An 11240-nucleotide genomic window follows, 5' to 3' on the forward strand; every position below is an offset into this window, starting at 1 on the left:
AGGAGGCCTGCCAGACTGGGAGTTGTCTCTGGTCCGCCGCTGGGGGTGCTGCCCCATGTTGTTGTTTTTAATCTCTGTAAGGCACTTTGTGCTACTTTTCTGTATGAAAAGCCCCATACAAATAAAGATTGATTGATTGATTGGTTGATTGAGAAATACACACAACTTGTACTCAGGAAATGCATCTTTGAAAGAGCCGACTGAACTTCTGTAGTGTTGTGATGTCACAACTACACAGTCACCACCCTCAGCCACACCCCCAGCACAGCTTCTGTTGCAAAAACACCAACAGAGCTGAAGTGGAAAAACAATTGGGGGTGCTTGCACAGGCTTGTGAGATCTGACCAATCAGAGACTATTTTAAGGAGAAGGATCTTAAAGAGACAGGCACTTAATGGAGCATTTGATCAGAGGGTGAATAAAAAGTGATGTAGCAGTAAACCGTATGAGAAAAACACAAATATATAAATTATTTTTACATTAAAGAATGTAAACGTTTCATAGTAGTCACCCCAAAAAAAGTGTGGCCCTAAAAATGAGCATAATATGGAACCGTTTAAGGGAAGGAAATTTAATCACAACTGCACTGGTTATCATTCACTGTTCTAACCAAGGTTTTCAACCAGAGGAATACTTTCTCCCCAGTCAAGCTGTTAAAGATAGCAACCCATCCAAACCCCATTGTTCTGTATTGTTTCATTTCAGTGACAAGAAGAGTGAGCGAGCCAAAGATATACACCTGTTTAAGAGATTGACTACTCTACTCAGGAGCAGAGAGGTGGAGCCTGGTAAGAGACAAGCGCTTAGATTAGATGACAGCGGTGTGAATCTGTGTATTCCTGTTTGTTGTCATTCATCTTTTCTTTCAGATATTCTGGAGAGTGAAGCTAAAAGTGTGCTGCTGGACATCAAACACCCTGCCATTAAGAAGCAGGTATGACCAAAGATACAGTACAAATGACCTTACAGTAACAGAGAGGCACATTATCTTTAGCAGTAACACCCAAGTTTGTAAGTGCAGTATTTACACTTCCTTTTAGGCATTGGAGTCCCTGCTGTCAAATAAGAATCCTCCCGTCTCTTGTCTCACTAACATCACATGCTCATTATATGACACTCTGAAGCAACAAGGTAAAGTACCAGCTTATTATTAAGAAGAAAACAGATTGTTCTGTTCTAAGATGTCATATTAAGACCAAAGTGTCATGTACTGATTTCAAAATAATTTGCTGGGTAAATGACTGAAATGTAAAATGATACACATGTAAATGGTCTTTATTTATGCGTCTGTATTTGTGCATTAGACCCCGAGGAAGTGGATGATGCATTACTTCAGTTCTGCTCCTCGCAGCTGAAACTGCTTCAGCTCTATACTGGCATCCAGAACCTGCACTCTGCTGCAGACACAAAGACCTGCTCAACAAATGTGAGATGAAACACACATATACACATACAGAAAACTTGTTAAGGTTACTATCATAAGCATACTTCCAGGTAACAGTAATGAGATTTGTGGTAAAGCCACCAATTGGGTCAGTGTTGTTGCTTGCTCTTTATTGTTCCTCAGAATGCCACGATCAACATTCATGTGTTTTCACCATGCAGGACTCCCTCGATGGCATAGAGGAGGAACTGTCCCGTGTTGGCCCGACCTTGCAGCGCTACTCAAAACTCACCTTGAGACCAAGTGTTTCCTTTGCCCAGGATTCGCCTGACTCACCACTGCCTGCTCAGGCCTTTCTCTCCCAGATGGAGTGCACTGAGGAGGGGGAGTTGAGGGTGATCCGTGGGTCAGAAACTGAATGGAATCAGTTAGGTATGGCAAAGTTACATGGCTTAACCTTTACACAGTCACTATACCATGACACAGTAAAAAATGTAAGATGTTATCTATCACATTTGTTATTCTCAGGTATCAAATTAATTGATTAATGCGCGGCAGTGTCAGTATTTTAGCCACAGATGTAGTGCTGCTGGTAGGATTTACACAATGAGGACTGAGAAGGAAAAAGCAAACGCAAACAAACATGTCATATACAGAAATTTCAGTGACATCAGACATAGAGGGAGTACATCACACAAATCCAGACTGAGGACTCCGCTTTTGTGTGTCCTCTGCAGGGAACTTTATGTTCTGGGGTTGTCTGAGTGGAAAAAGCCCACTCCATAAAGTGTGTGACACTCTGCAGCAGGCTGGCATCGGTCCACAGCAGCTACTGGTAAGATAGGAGGGATTTATGGAATGGTTTGAAATTAAGTTAAGCATGTGGTTAATACATGGAAATGTCTAGAGGAGAATAGGAAATTAAACTGCTGATTCATTGTCACAAATTGGTAGACAGATGTCATAATGATATGTAGTTTTTATTTCATATTGCGAAATCTTTTGTCGATCAGTGTTTCCTAAAGCCATCTTCAAGATGTGATCCTCAAATTACTTGTTTTGTCCACAACCCAAATATATTCAGTTTACTGTGTAGAGGAGTAAAGACAAAATCTTCGCATTTAGAAAATTACTCAAAGTGATTGAATGATAACCAAAATAGTTGGCATTTTATAGCTGACAACTAGTCAATTAATTGCAGATTTTGCTTTTATTCGCACCATCTTTCTGAATAAATGTATTTTTCTCTAATGCTGCATTTTAACCCCCTTCTCTCCACCTTTCAGTCTCTGTTGTTAAGTGTGTGGCTGCAAAGAGAGAAAGAGGTGCTACAGAAACCAGAGGAAACTGTCAGAAACTTACACACACTACTCATCGCCCTCAGCAACATGAAAGGTGCCTGTGTGTGTACAGTGTGTGCTGACTTCTTGCCCCAGTGTCTGTCAACCCATCACAAGTAATGAAAATGAGAGGAGAGGAGTTACCACTTCTTCTTCTTCCTGCCCTCCAGGTGCAGTTGAGGAGTCATGGGACCCCCAGTCTGTCTCCCCTTGGTGGCAGCAAGTTCGCAGCATATGCATCCAGTCCCACAATGCTGCTGCTGCTCTGCTGGCTGCCCTTGTTGCCCACCATGCTGTCAAGGCTTGCATCACAAGCCGGGCTGACAGCAAGGTAGATAAGTCCCATTCGCACCCACATGCGCATACGACACACATACATGAGTCATGGAAAAGGAAATTATGGAAAACATGAATTGTTTTTTGGTGAATGATATTTATCTAAATTTGCTACATGAATAGGAGAATACCTCACCTTGAATATATTTACAGTACTACAGCAATACAATTCTTCCTCTACTACTCAAAATGTCAGCCACTCCCAGCACAGTCATGACTCAGCCTATTTTCCCTTCTTGCATAACACAGTTGCAGTCGGAGTGGGAGGCAGTGTCCCTAGAGCTGGAGCAGTGGGTGGTGTGTGTGCGCCAGCTAGAGGATGTGTTGGTGCTACAGACTCTGCTGTTGGTGCCTCCTCCTCAGGGAGCAGCAGGGGGTGCTGCAGCACAGTGCTCCATCAAAACACTGCTGGAGGGAGGCACAGGTAATGCTCAGCAAAAGTTGGCATTTTTAGATTATGTTTTTTTCTAAATGAGCTTTAAGTCTTGGACTTTCTTCTTGTAATTGTTTCTAGATTCTGGATGTGGCTACATAAGACAGATTCTCATTCTTTGTCCTTGTCATTGTTTTGATTTTACATCTATCTATGAAGGCGGTATCGCTGACAGTGTCTCCAAGTGGGTGTTCAGGCAGAACTTGGCCCCTGAGCGGCTGAAGGAAATTCTCCAAAAGAAAGAAGACAAAGAGGAAGATGATAAACTCAAGCAGAAGGCTGGAGATGGACTAAAAGAGCAGGAGGGAAAGAGCCAGGAGGACACGGACACGGACAGGACAGCAGGTCAGAACTAAGGAATTTGTAGCTGCAGGAAGGAAGTCGAAAACTTTAACAGCACTTTACCTAAGCAATGCTGTAGTGTATACTATATATAGCCTCTTTACCCTCGAAGCTTGAAATTAAATCCACAATGTCCTCTGTGTTTTCCAGAGCTGTTGGTAGCAGTGTGCCAGCGGTTCCCACACTCCCTCTCACCTGACCTGCTCTTCGCCCACTGCTGCTGGGAATATGTAGTGCAGTGGAACAAAGACCCTGAGGTAAACATTCACTCATCGTATACAAACATAGAAAGATATTTTTTGTGTTTTGACAAGTAGAGTTTTCTTTAAAAGTGTTAAAAAAAACACAGGACATATAGAACCGAGAAAAACTCTCTCTCTGTGCTGTGCATTAATAATATAATGAACCTACTTGATCTAGTCTGTTTTTATAAAAACCCAGATGTCATTCTTGGTCCACATTGTCCTAGTGTATATTATCACTACTTTTCAAAGGCACATTTTCAAATGTCCAAGAAAAAGGACAACACAGAAATAGTGGCTGAACTCACACCTGCTTCTCTTCTCAGGAGGGTCAACACTTGTGCTGGGCTGTGGAACATTTGAGGCTGGTCTCCAGTCCACATATCCAATTAGGTGAGGGGCTCAGTGGCTTTTTTTACACACTTTATATTTTACATTATTATTTACATAATAATAATGTGCCTAATCTACTGTACATCATAATATGTTGTGGAAAATGGTGTGCGTTTCTTCAGATATGTACCAAATACCAGCTCAGTTATGTCAGGTATGAAAAATGTTTGTGACTTTCTCATTGAACCTTCTTCACAGGTATTTGTACAATGATGTGGAGTACATTCATCGTCAAGCGTCTGTCAGCAGCAGCCTACCTCATGGAGAAGGTAAGTCATGCACTGACAGTACATTGTCCACCTGAGAGAAGGCACTGTGAGGCAGTACAGTGTATAAACTGTTTATGCTTCTCTTTTCTAGGTGGGGAAAGCACCCAAAGATCGCTTATGTCGACGGGTTAGTATTTGTTTTGGTATGAATTCTAAAACATCACTGTTGTGACAAATATATGATAGCAGCTTTTATTTCAGGTTTAATATTATTTTAAATGTAGACTGTTGCAAATAAAGTATTAAGCTGCATATGTTAAGGACATGTGTTCATGTGTGCAGGATGTTGGGATGGGAGACAAAGCTATGACGTCTTTCCTTGGCTGCTGTGTCCAGCTGCTGCAGATCCTCATGGAGGTGACTGGAGTATTGGTTAAAAATCAGTGCCCTTTATCTTTTATAAATTACCATGTAAGTAAAGACATTTCTTCAAAAAGCATGGAGAAACAGATCACTACTAGCACCACCACTACTAACTACACCAGTTCTTGATATGCATCTGATTTGTTAGCTAGTTAGCTCTAAAGATCTCCTCCTGTCTTAGGACAGAAAAATACAAAATAGTTCGGCTAATAGTTAACACCTTGTTATCATTCTTAAAATTACACTATGTCACTCTCCCTCATTGAGAAAAGTATAGAAATTTTAATTTTAAAAGTTAAACTGGCAGACTTAACATACCCTACTTGTTTACACACTTGTCTAAGTTGCATACTGGACCACAATGACTTCCTATCTTATTGTGATGTCAAAAAAGCCTGCTGGTACAGAGACTTCGATATAAAGTGAGCACAGAAGCTTTACTTCAGACTCTGTGCATACATCATTCTACAAGGTGAAGTATAACATTTAAACTGAAGTAACAATAAGCCAAATAAAGTTGACTGTAGGGGTCTTTTGGAGTGTCTGCATGTGCTTTGCTCTGAACTTCACTGTGTTAACTGTGCACTTAACTGAATTGTGAATAGGTTCTTTAGAAGCTCACAGTCCTTTGTCCTCACTGTCTCCTGTGTTCCTTTTTCATGCAGGCGGACTCTGCAGTGGAGGAGGTTTCTGCTCCAGAGCTGTCTGTTGAGGAGGTGTGGTGTGGGGCGGAGGGCCCTGCATCCATAGCTGAACTTGCCCTGGAGCAGAGAGGCGTGCACTATCCCCTGGTGCAACACCACTGCCTGTTAGCCTCCCTGCTACATGCTGCTATGACTTTCAGTCTGAAGGTCAAACCACTCAGCCTGTTTGACAGCAAGGTGAGGAGACAAACACACGCACATTTAAGAGCTGTTGTTATCATAAAAAATACATTGTAGTTACAATTTATTTATACACCAACATGTGTGTGTTCATTCCAGGGTAAGAATGCTTTCTTCAGAGATCTGACAACCATCCAGCTGATGCCCAGTGGAGACATGGACCCAGGCCTGGTCTCACTACGGCAAGAGGTGAGAGATTGACTATTGTCAATTTCAACATTCATCTCATTCTTCTTCTAATCTTTGTGTCATTTCTCCTCCATTGCAGTTCCTTCTCAGGGTGCTGACCAGCTGGGTGCAGGCTATTGATGATTTCTCCAGCTCAGCCCCAGTCACAAGTTCCGCACCTCTACCCTCTTGTGGCCCAAAGGCTGACTGGTGGCCCTCCTTGTGTCTGGAGCTAGGCTCTCTGCTGCAGGTCAACCCAGACATCCTGAGACGGCACATCGTCTGTGAGCTCTATAACCAGGGCCTGGACCTCCGGGCTGAAGAGGTGATAAGGGAACTTTCTTTGTAGCAGACATTAGCTAAAACTTGGATGCCACCACTTTTGTTAAACCTTTACAGTGACTGCAGTGCTTCATATTAAATGTGTGGATCCACATTTTCTCACCCAGGTGATGTTAGAGGTGGAAGATAAGGACGTGCTGGGCTCCCAGCTGCTGGTGCTAACTGGCCAGAGACTGAGCTACTCACTGCTCCACAGCCAGAGCCAGACGCAGGCTGCCATGGAGCTGCTCGCCCGCCTGCCCCCCACCCTCTGCACATGGCTCAAGGCTATGGTGAGAGACCAAAACTCTTTCAACTTATACACTTTCAGTCACAGGTTCATATGAGTCTAGATGCTCTTTTCCATAATGCGTATTTATACCTAGCATTTTCCATTCAGTTCATTCTTGTCTTCCAGTATTAACACAGGTCCCCGACATTGCAAATCCTATAACCAATAACATTACTGGCTGCTGGACCTTGCATAGTGCTGAAAAACCTTTACAGTTTTTCCAGATTCATTTTTTTTTTTTTTTTAACTTTATTGCCTTTTATGTACATTAACAAGCAATTAACATCACAAAAAAATAATTGAAAATCATCTTGAGATTGGGTCTCATCTGTCGCACACAGATATCATTGTATAAAGATAGAGCACACATACATTTTTCTAGCAAAAGTAAGTCCAATGGTGGTAATTACAGTAGTTGTTTAAATAGAATTTAGCTTTTGAGGGTCTTAAGCAAGATAGTCAATAACTAGAGTCCATCTTCTCATAAAATTGTGTACTTTTAGCTGTAACTGGGCAGTCATATATTCCATCATGTAAACATGCTTTACTTTCTGTAACCATTGAGCGATCGTGGGTGGGTCAGGTTTCATCCAGTTGACAGTAATCATTTTTCTTGCAATCATCAACAAAACATGTAGTATATAACATTGTTCTGTGTTAAACATGTGGTCAGGAAATACATCTAATAAAAATAACAGAGGGTCCATGGGAAGGTCCATTGCCAAGATTTTTTCCAGTTCTTCTTTGGTCTTTTTCCAAAATATTTGTATTTTCGGGCAGTCCCAAAATATATGAGTATGGTCACCGACCATGCCACAATTCCTCCAGCATTTGTTGCTGGGATTGTTTTTGGAGGCAAAAGTTGTTATCGGTGTCCTGAAGAACCTGGTTTTGACCTTCCAGTCAAATTATTTATAGAGTTGGCTTCCAACCCCCCCCATGGCATCTGGAACATATGTTTTTTCAAGAGTCATCCTCTATTATTGCATTCAGCTCCAGTTCCCATTGTTGTTTGATGTGTAGTGTATTATCCGACATATCTAGCCTTAATTTATTGTACATGTGAGATACTTGTTTTTTTGTTGAGGAACCGTGTTCAAACAGATGTATAAAATGACTTTCTATATTTGTAGGTTCCTTTCGTAAATGTTCCCAATCTGTATTTTTCGTAACATAATGTCTGATTTGAAAATATCTATATAGGTCTTGATGGCAGGGCAAACTTGTCTCCAAGTTGTGAGAAAGATTGAAATATGTGTCCACCCAGGAGTTGATTTATTATTATCAGACCATTCTCCGCCCACCTTTTGTAGGTCCTGTCTCACATGGATGGTAAAAACTCTATGTTCCCTACTATAGGCATGGCCCGTGACAGGGCCACAACGCCTTTTAGTTGCTTTTGGACTAGATTCCAGACCTTCAATGTATGTATGACCCACATGTTATTGATTTTAAGTTTTTTCTGAGATTGCTGGCTAAGAAATGGAAGACTAGACAGGGGTATCCCTGGTATGGTGTTTTGTTCAATCGAGACCCATCCGGTCTCTAAGTCCCCGACAACCCATGGCCACCACCGCTCGCAGCTGAGCTGCCCAGTAATAGAATTTGAGATTAGGCAGGTTTAAGCCTCCTTTCTCTTTTGCTGACATCAGTATTTTCAACCGTATTCTTGGTCTTTGATTTTGCCAAATACATTTTGATATTAATTTTTCTAATAACTTAAATATGGACTGTGGTACTAAGAAAGAGAGGGACTGAAACAAGAATAGTAGTCTTGGTAGAACATTCATTCTCACAGACTCTATTCTGCCAAAGAGTGACAAGGGGAGCACATCCCATCTATTCAAATCCTTTTTAATTTCCTTGATCGGCTTATTGTAATTAGACGAGAATAGTTGTGTGGTTTTAGGTGTAATAAACACACCGAGATATCTGAATCCCTGATTGGATCTTCTAAAAGAAACCAGGTCATCTAACTGGGAGGGCCAGTCCCCAACAATCACCATGGCTTCAGATTTGTTCGTATTAACCTTATTCCCCGAAACGTTACTGTACTCATTAAGATTATGTAGAAGAGCAGGGATAGGGGTGATAGGATTTTCCAAAAATATTAATATATCATCTGCTAAAAGTGCCAATTTATGCTGATTATTTCCTTCATCACGTATTCCCTGAATAAGGGAGTTGGATCTTATCAGTTCGGCTAACGGTTCAATGCTGAGTGCAATCAAAGAGGGTGACAAAGCGTCACCTTGACGTGTACCACGTCCCAGCAAAAAAAATTCTGAGCAGTGCCTGTTTACTCTAACCCTGGATCTGGATAGATGTGCATATTCATTTAAAAAAAAGACCCAACACAGTCACACCCGATCTGAACAGACCAGCATACAATTTTTATGTCTCATCACCGGTAACAGCTGTGGTGAGGTATTACAATGTTCAGTTGTCCATCCATTTATACAGTGCAAACAGTAACAACATGCAGACCAGGGGAATCCAACCAGCGACCTTCCAATAACAAGATGCTGACTTTTACCCCTGAGCCACAGCTGTCCAGACTCCCAGCTACAGAACAGCCCCATTTACTTTTTATCATGGCAACAAAAGGGAATCACTTCTGCACTACCAACAATTAAAATCCATAATAAAATCTCAAATTAGCATAACCAACAGCACACTACAACCCTCTCAATGTGAAGGGAAGAGATTAGGAAAATTACAAACTCGTAAAAAATGATCTCAAAACTTTATGAACTTCTGTCCCTGTCAGGTATCTCCATAACACTTCCATTCACAAAATGGCAAAAGGACTTGGCACCGCCTCCTAACCCTGACTTCTGGATACAAATCAATAAACATGTTTGCCATGACCACTTACACAAATGTACAACTTATACTATATAAACCTATTCACAGAACAACAAGGGAAAATGTTAAAAATGGGATTGGCAAACAGAGATATCTGTTCACAATGCACTTTGGGTAGCACAGACAATTATTTTCATGCCACTTGGGCCTGCCAACCAGCTCACTTAATCTGCATAACAGTCACTAGAAAACTGTCCTCTATCTTGGGCTGCGGAGTCCCACCGTCCCCATTGCTTTGCTTGCTGTGAGACTTGACACAATTCACTATCCCAATTAAATATAGAAACCCAGTACTCATTTCTCTATTGCCAAGAAATGAATCTTTCAAAAATTTGCATTCGAAAACTTCTTGCCTTGGTTGTTATTGTCTGTATTTTTCTATTGACCATTAGGTTGTTCAAGGTTTTTTTGTTTTTGTCATTCTGTCTGCACTTGTTTGTTTGTAAACTTTATCACCAATATTTAAAAAAGAAAAAAAAAAGGTGGAAGCATCAAACGTCAGTCTTCAAAGGGCTGATACAGAGCCATTCAGAGAGTATCCACGACCAGAGTAATGAACAACTGCAGTGTCTTTCTAGGAATGTGAACTGCTCTGCCTACTGCACAAAAGGAAGCGAAAAAGACAATAAGAGTGTCATAAATATGCCAATGCATATAGACATGTTGAGTGTGACAGAGTGAAAATTAACCCACAATGCCACTTTCTCTTGTTATTTCATGCTTTAGAGTCTGCAGGCTGCAACACTCAGACTGCAACTCACACTTGTGTTGCATTATGTTCTTTAAATATTGATATCACCTCATTGGGTGCTATACGGTTATGTACTGAAAGGCCTAACTGCCTGTCTGTATTGTACATCATTTGTTTTGTGTGCTGCAGGACCCCAGTGAGCTGCGGTGCCCCCTGGTCCCCCTGACACAGACCAGCAGGTTGGTGGGCCGTCTGATTGAAATCCTCCCAGAGAACCACGCCCAGTACAGTCTGGCCCTGCACCTGCTGGAGGCTGTGGAGGCCCTCACCACTGAGGACTGACCCTGTGAAGGAGAGGGTGGTCAAGGCACCGCAGTGAACAGATGATAAACTGCCTTCTTGCCCCTTTTCATCATGATCATGGAGGAGGTTTTATGTTGTTTTTCATTTCATGTTAATACGATTAACTCATCCTCACAACATCGTTGTTGAAGGCAATGATATACACAGTGGATATGATAGGCTTTTAACTTTTTTTAATCCATTATATTTTCATACATGCAACATAAATTATGTTATGAAGAGTATTGTGGGTTGGATATGTTTGAGGTGGATATTAAGGAATGGGGCATGTCTTTTCTTTGTCACCTCACCCTCAGTTTCAGTCTGAAAATGTTTAAGATGACATGTTAGTGTGTGGATGTCCTGTGTGCCATATGAAAGTTCTGTTTGACGTTTCACCCCACTCATGGACAAGAGATGTATCATAAAAAAAGAATGGACCTTATTTTTATTTATAAATGCAGACAATACTGTACTAGCTGTGCCTGCACACCTCCTGTTCTGTAGTCCCATGTCCAGCAGCTCCCACTGGGCTCATCCAATGCAGAATAAAGAGGTTTCTCAGAAAGATA

At 41.5% G+C, this 11240-nt stretch overlaps 1 protein-coding gene across 2 annotated transcripts in view; it reads left to right on the top strand.

The window, feature by feature from the left end:
* Nucleotides 1–11240, top strand: part of rab3gap2 (RAB3 GTPase activating protein subunit 2 (non-catalytic)) — a 28837-nt gene extending 17597 nt beyond the window's left edge. The window contains exons 16-35 of one of the 2 annotated variants that reach the window (XM_030392278.1): nt 706–788; nt 870–934; nt 1041–1131; nt 1305–1426; nt 1606–1816; nt 2122–2219; nt 2671–2779; nt 2895–3055; nt 3310–3484; nt 3653–3838; nt 3986–4092; nt 4404–4470; nt 4669–4739; nt 4831–4866; nt 5022–5150; nt 5768–5983; nt 6086–6175; nt 6255–6479; nt 6604–6768; nt 10516–11240. In XM_030392278.1, coding sequence (XP_030248138.1) covers nt 706–788; nt 870–934; nt 1041–1131; nt 1305–1426; nt 1606–1816; nt 2122–2219; nt 2671–2779; nt 2895–3055; nt 3310–3484; nt 3653–3838; nt 3986–4092; nt 4404–4470; nt 4669–4739; nt 4831–4866; nt 5022–5150; nt 5768–5983; nt 6086–6175; nt 6255–6479; nt 6604–6768; nt 10516–10668 — 2560 coding nt within the window. In that variant the 3' untranslated portion in view covers nt 10669–11240. The remainder of the gene's footprint in view (nt 1–705; nt 789–869; nt 935–1040; nt 1132–1304; nt 1427–1605; nt 1817–2121; nt 2220–2670; nt 2780–2894; nt 3056–3309; nt 3485–3652; nt 3839–3985; nt 4093–4403; nt 4471–4668; nt 4740–4830; nt 4867–5021; nt 5151–5767; nt 5984–6085; nt 6176–6254; nt 6480–6603; nt 6769–10515) is intronic. The other variant, XM_030392279.1, reaches the window with a different exon arrangement.

Source organism: Sparus aurata, chromosome 16 (genome assembly GCF_900880675.1).
Source record: "Sparus aurata chromosome 16, fSpaAur1.1, whole genome shotgun sequence".
Lineage (NCBI taxonomy): Eukaryota > Metazoa > Chordata > Actinopteri > Spariformes > Sparidae > Sparus > Sparus aurata.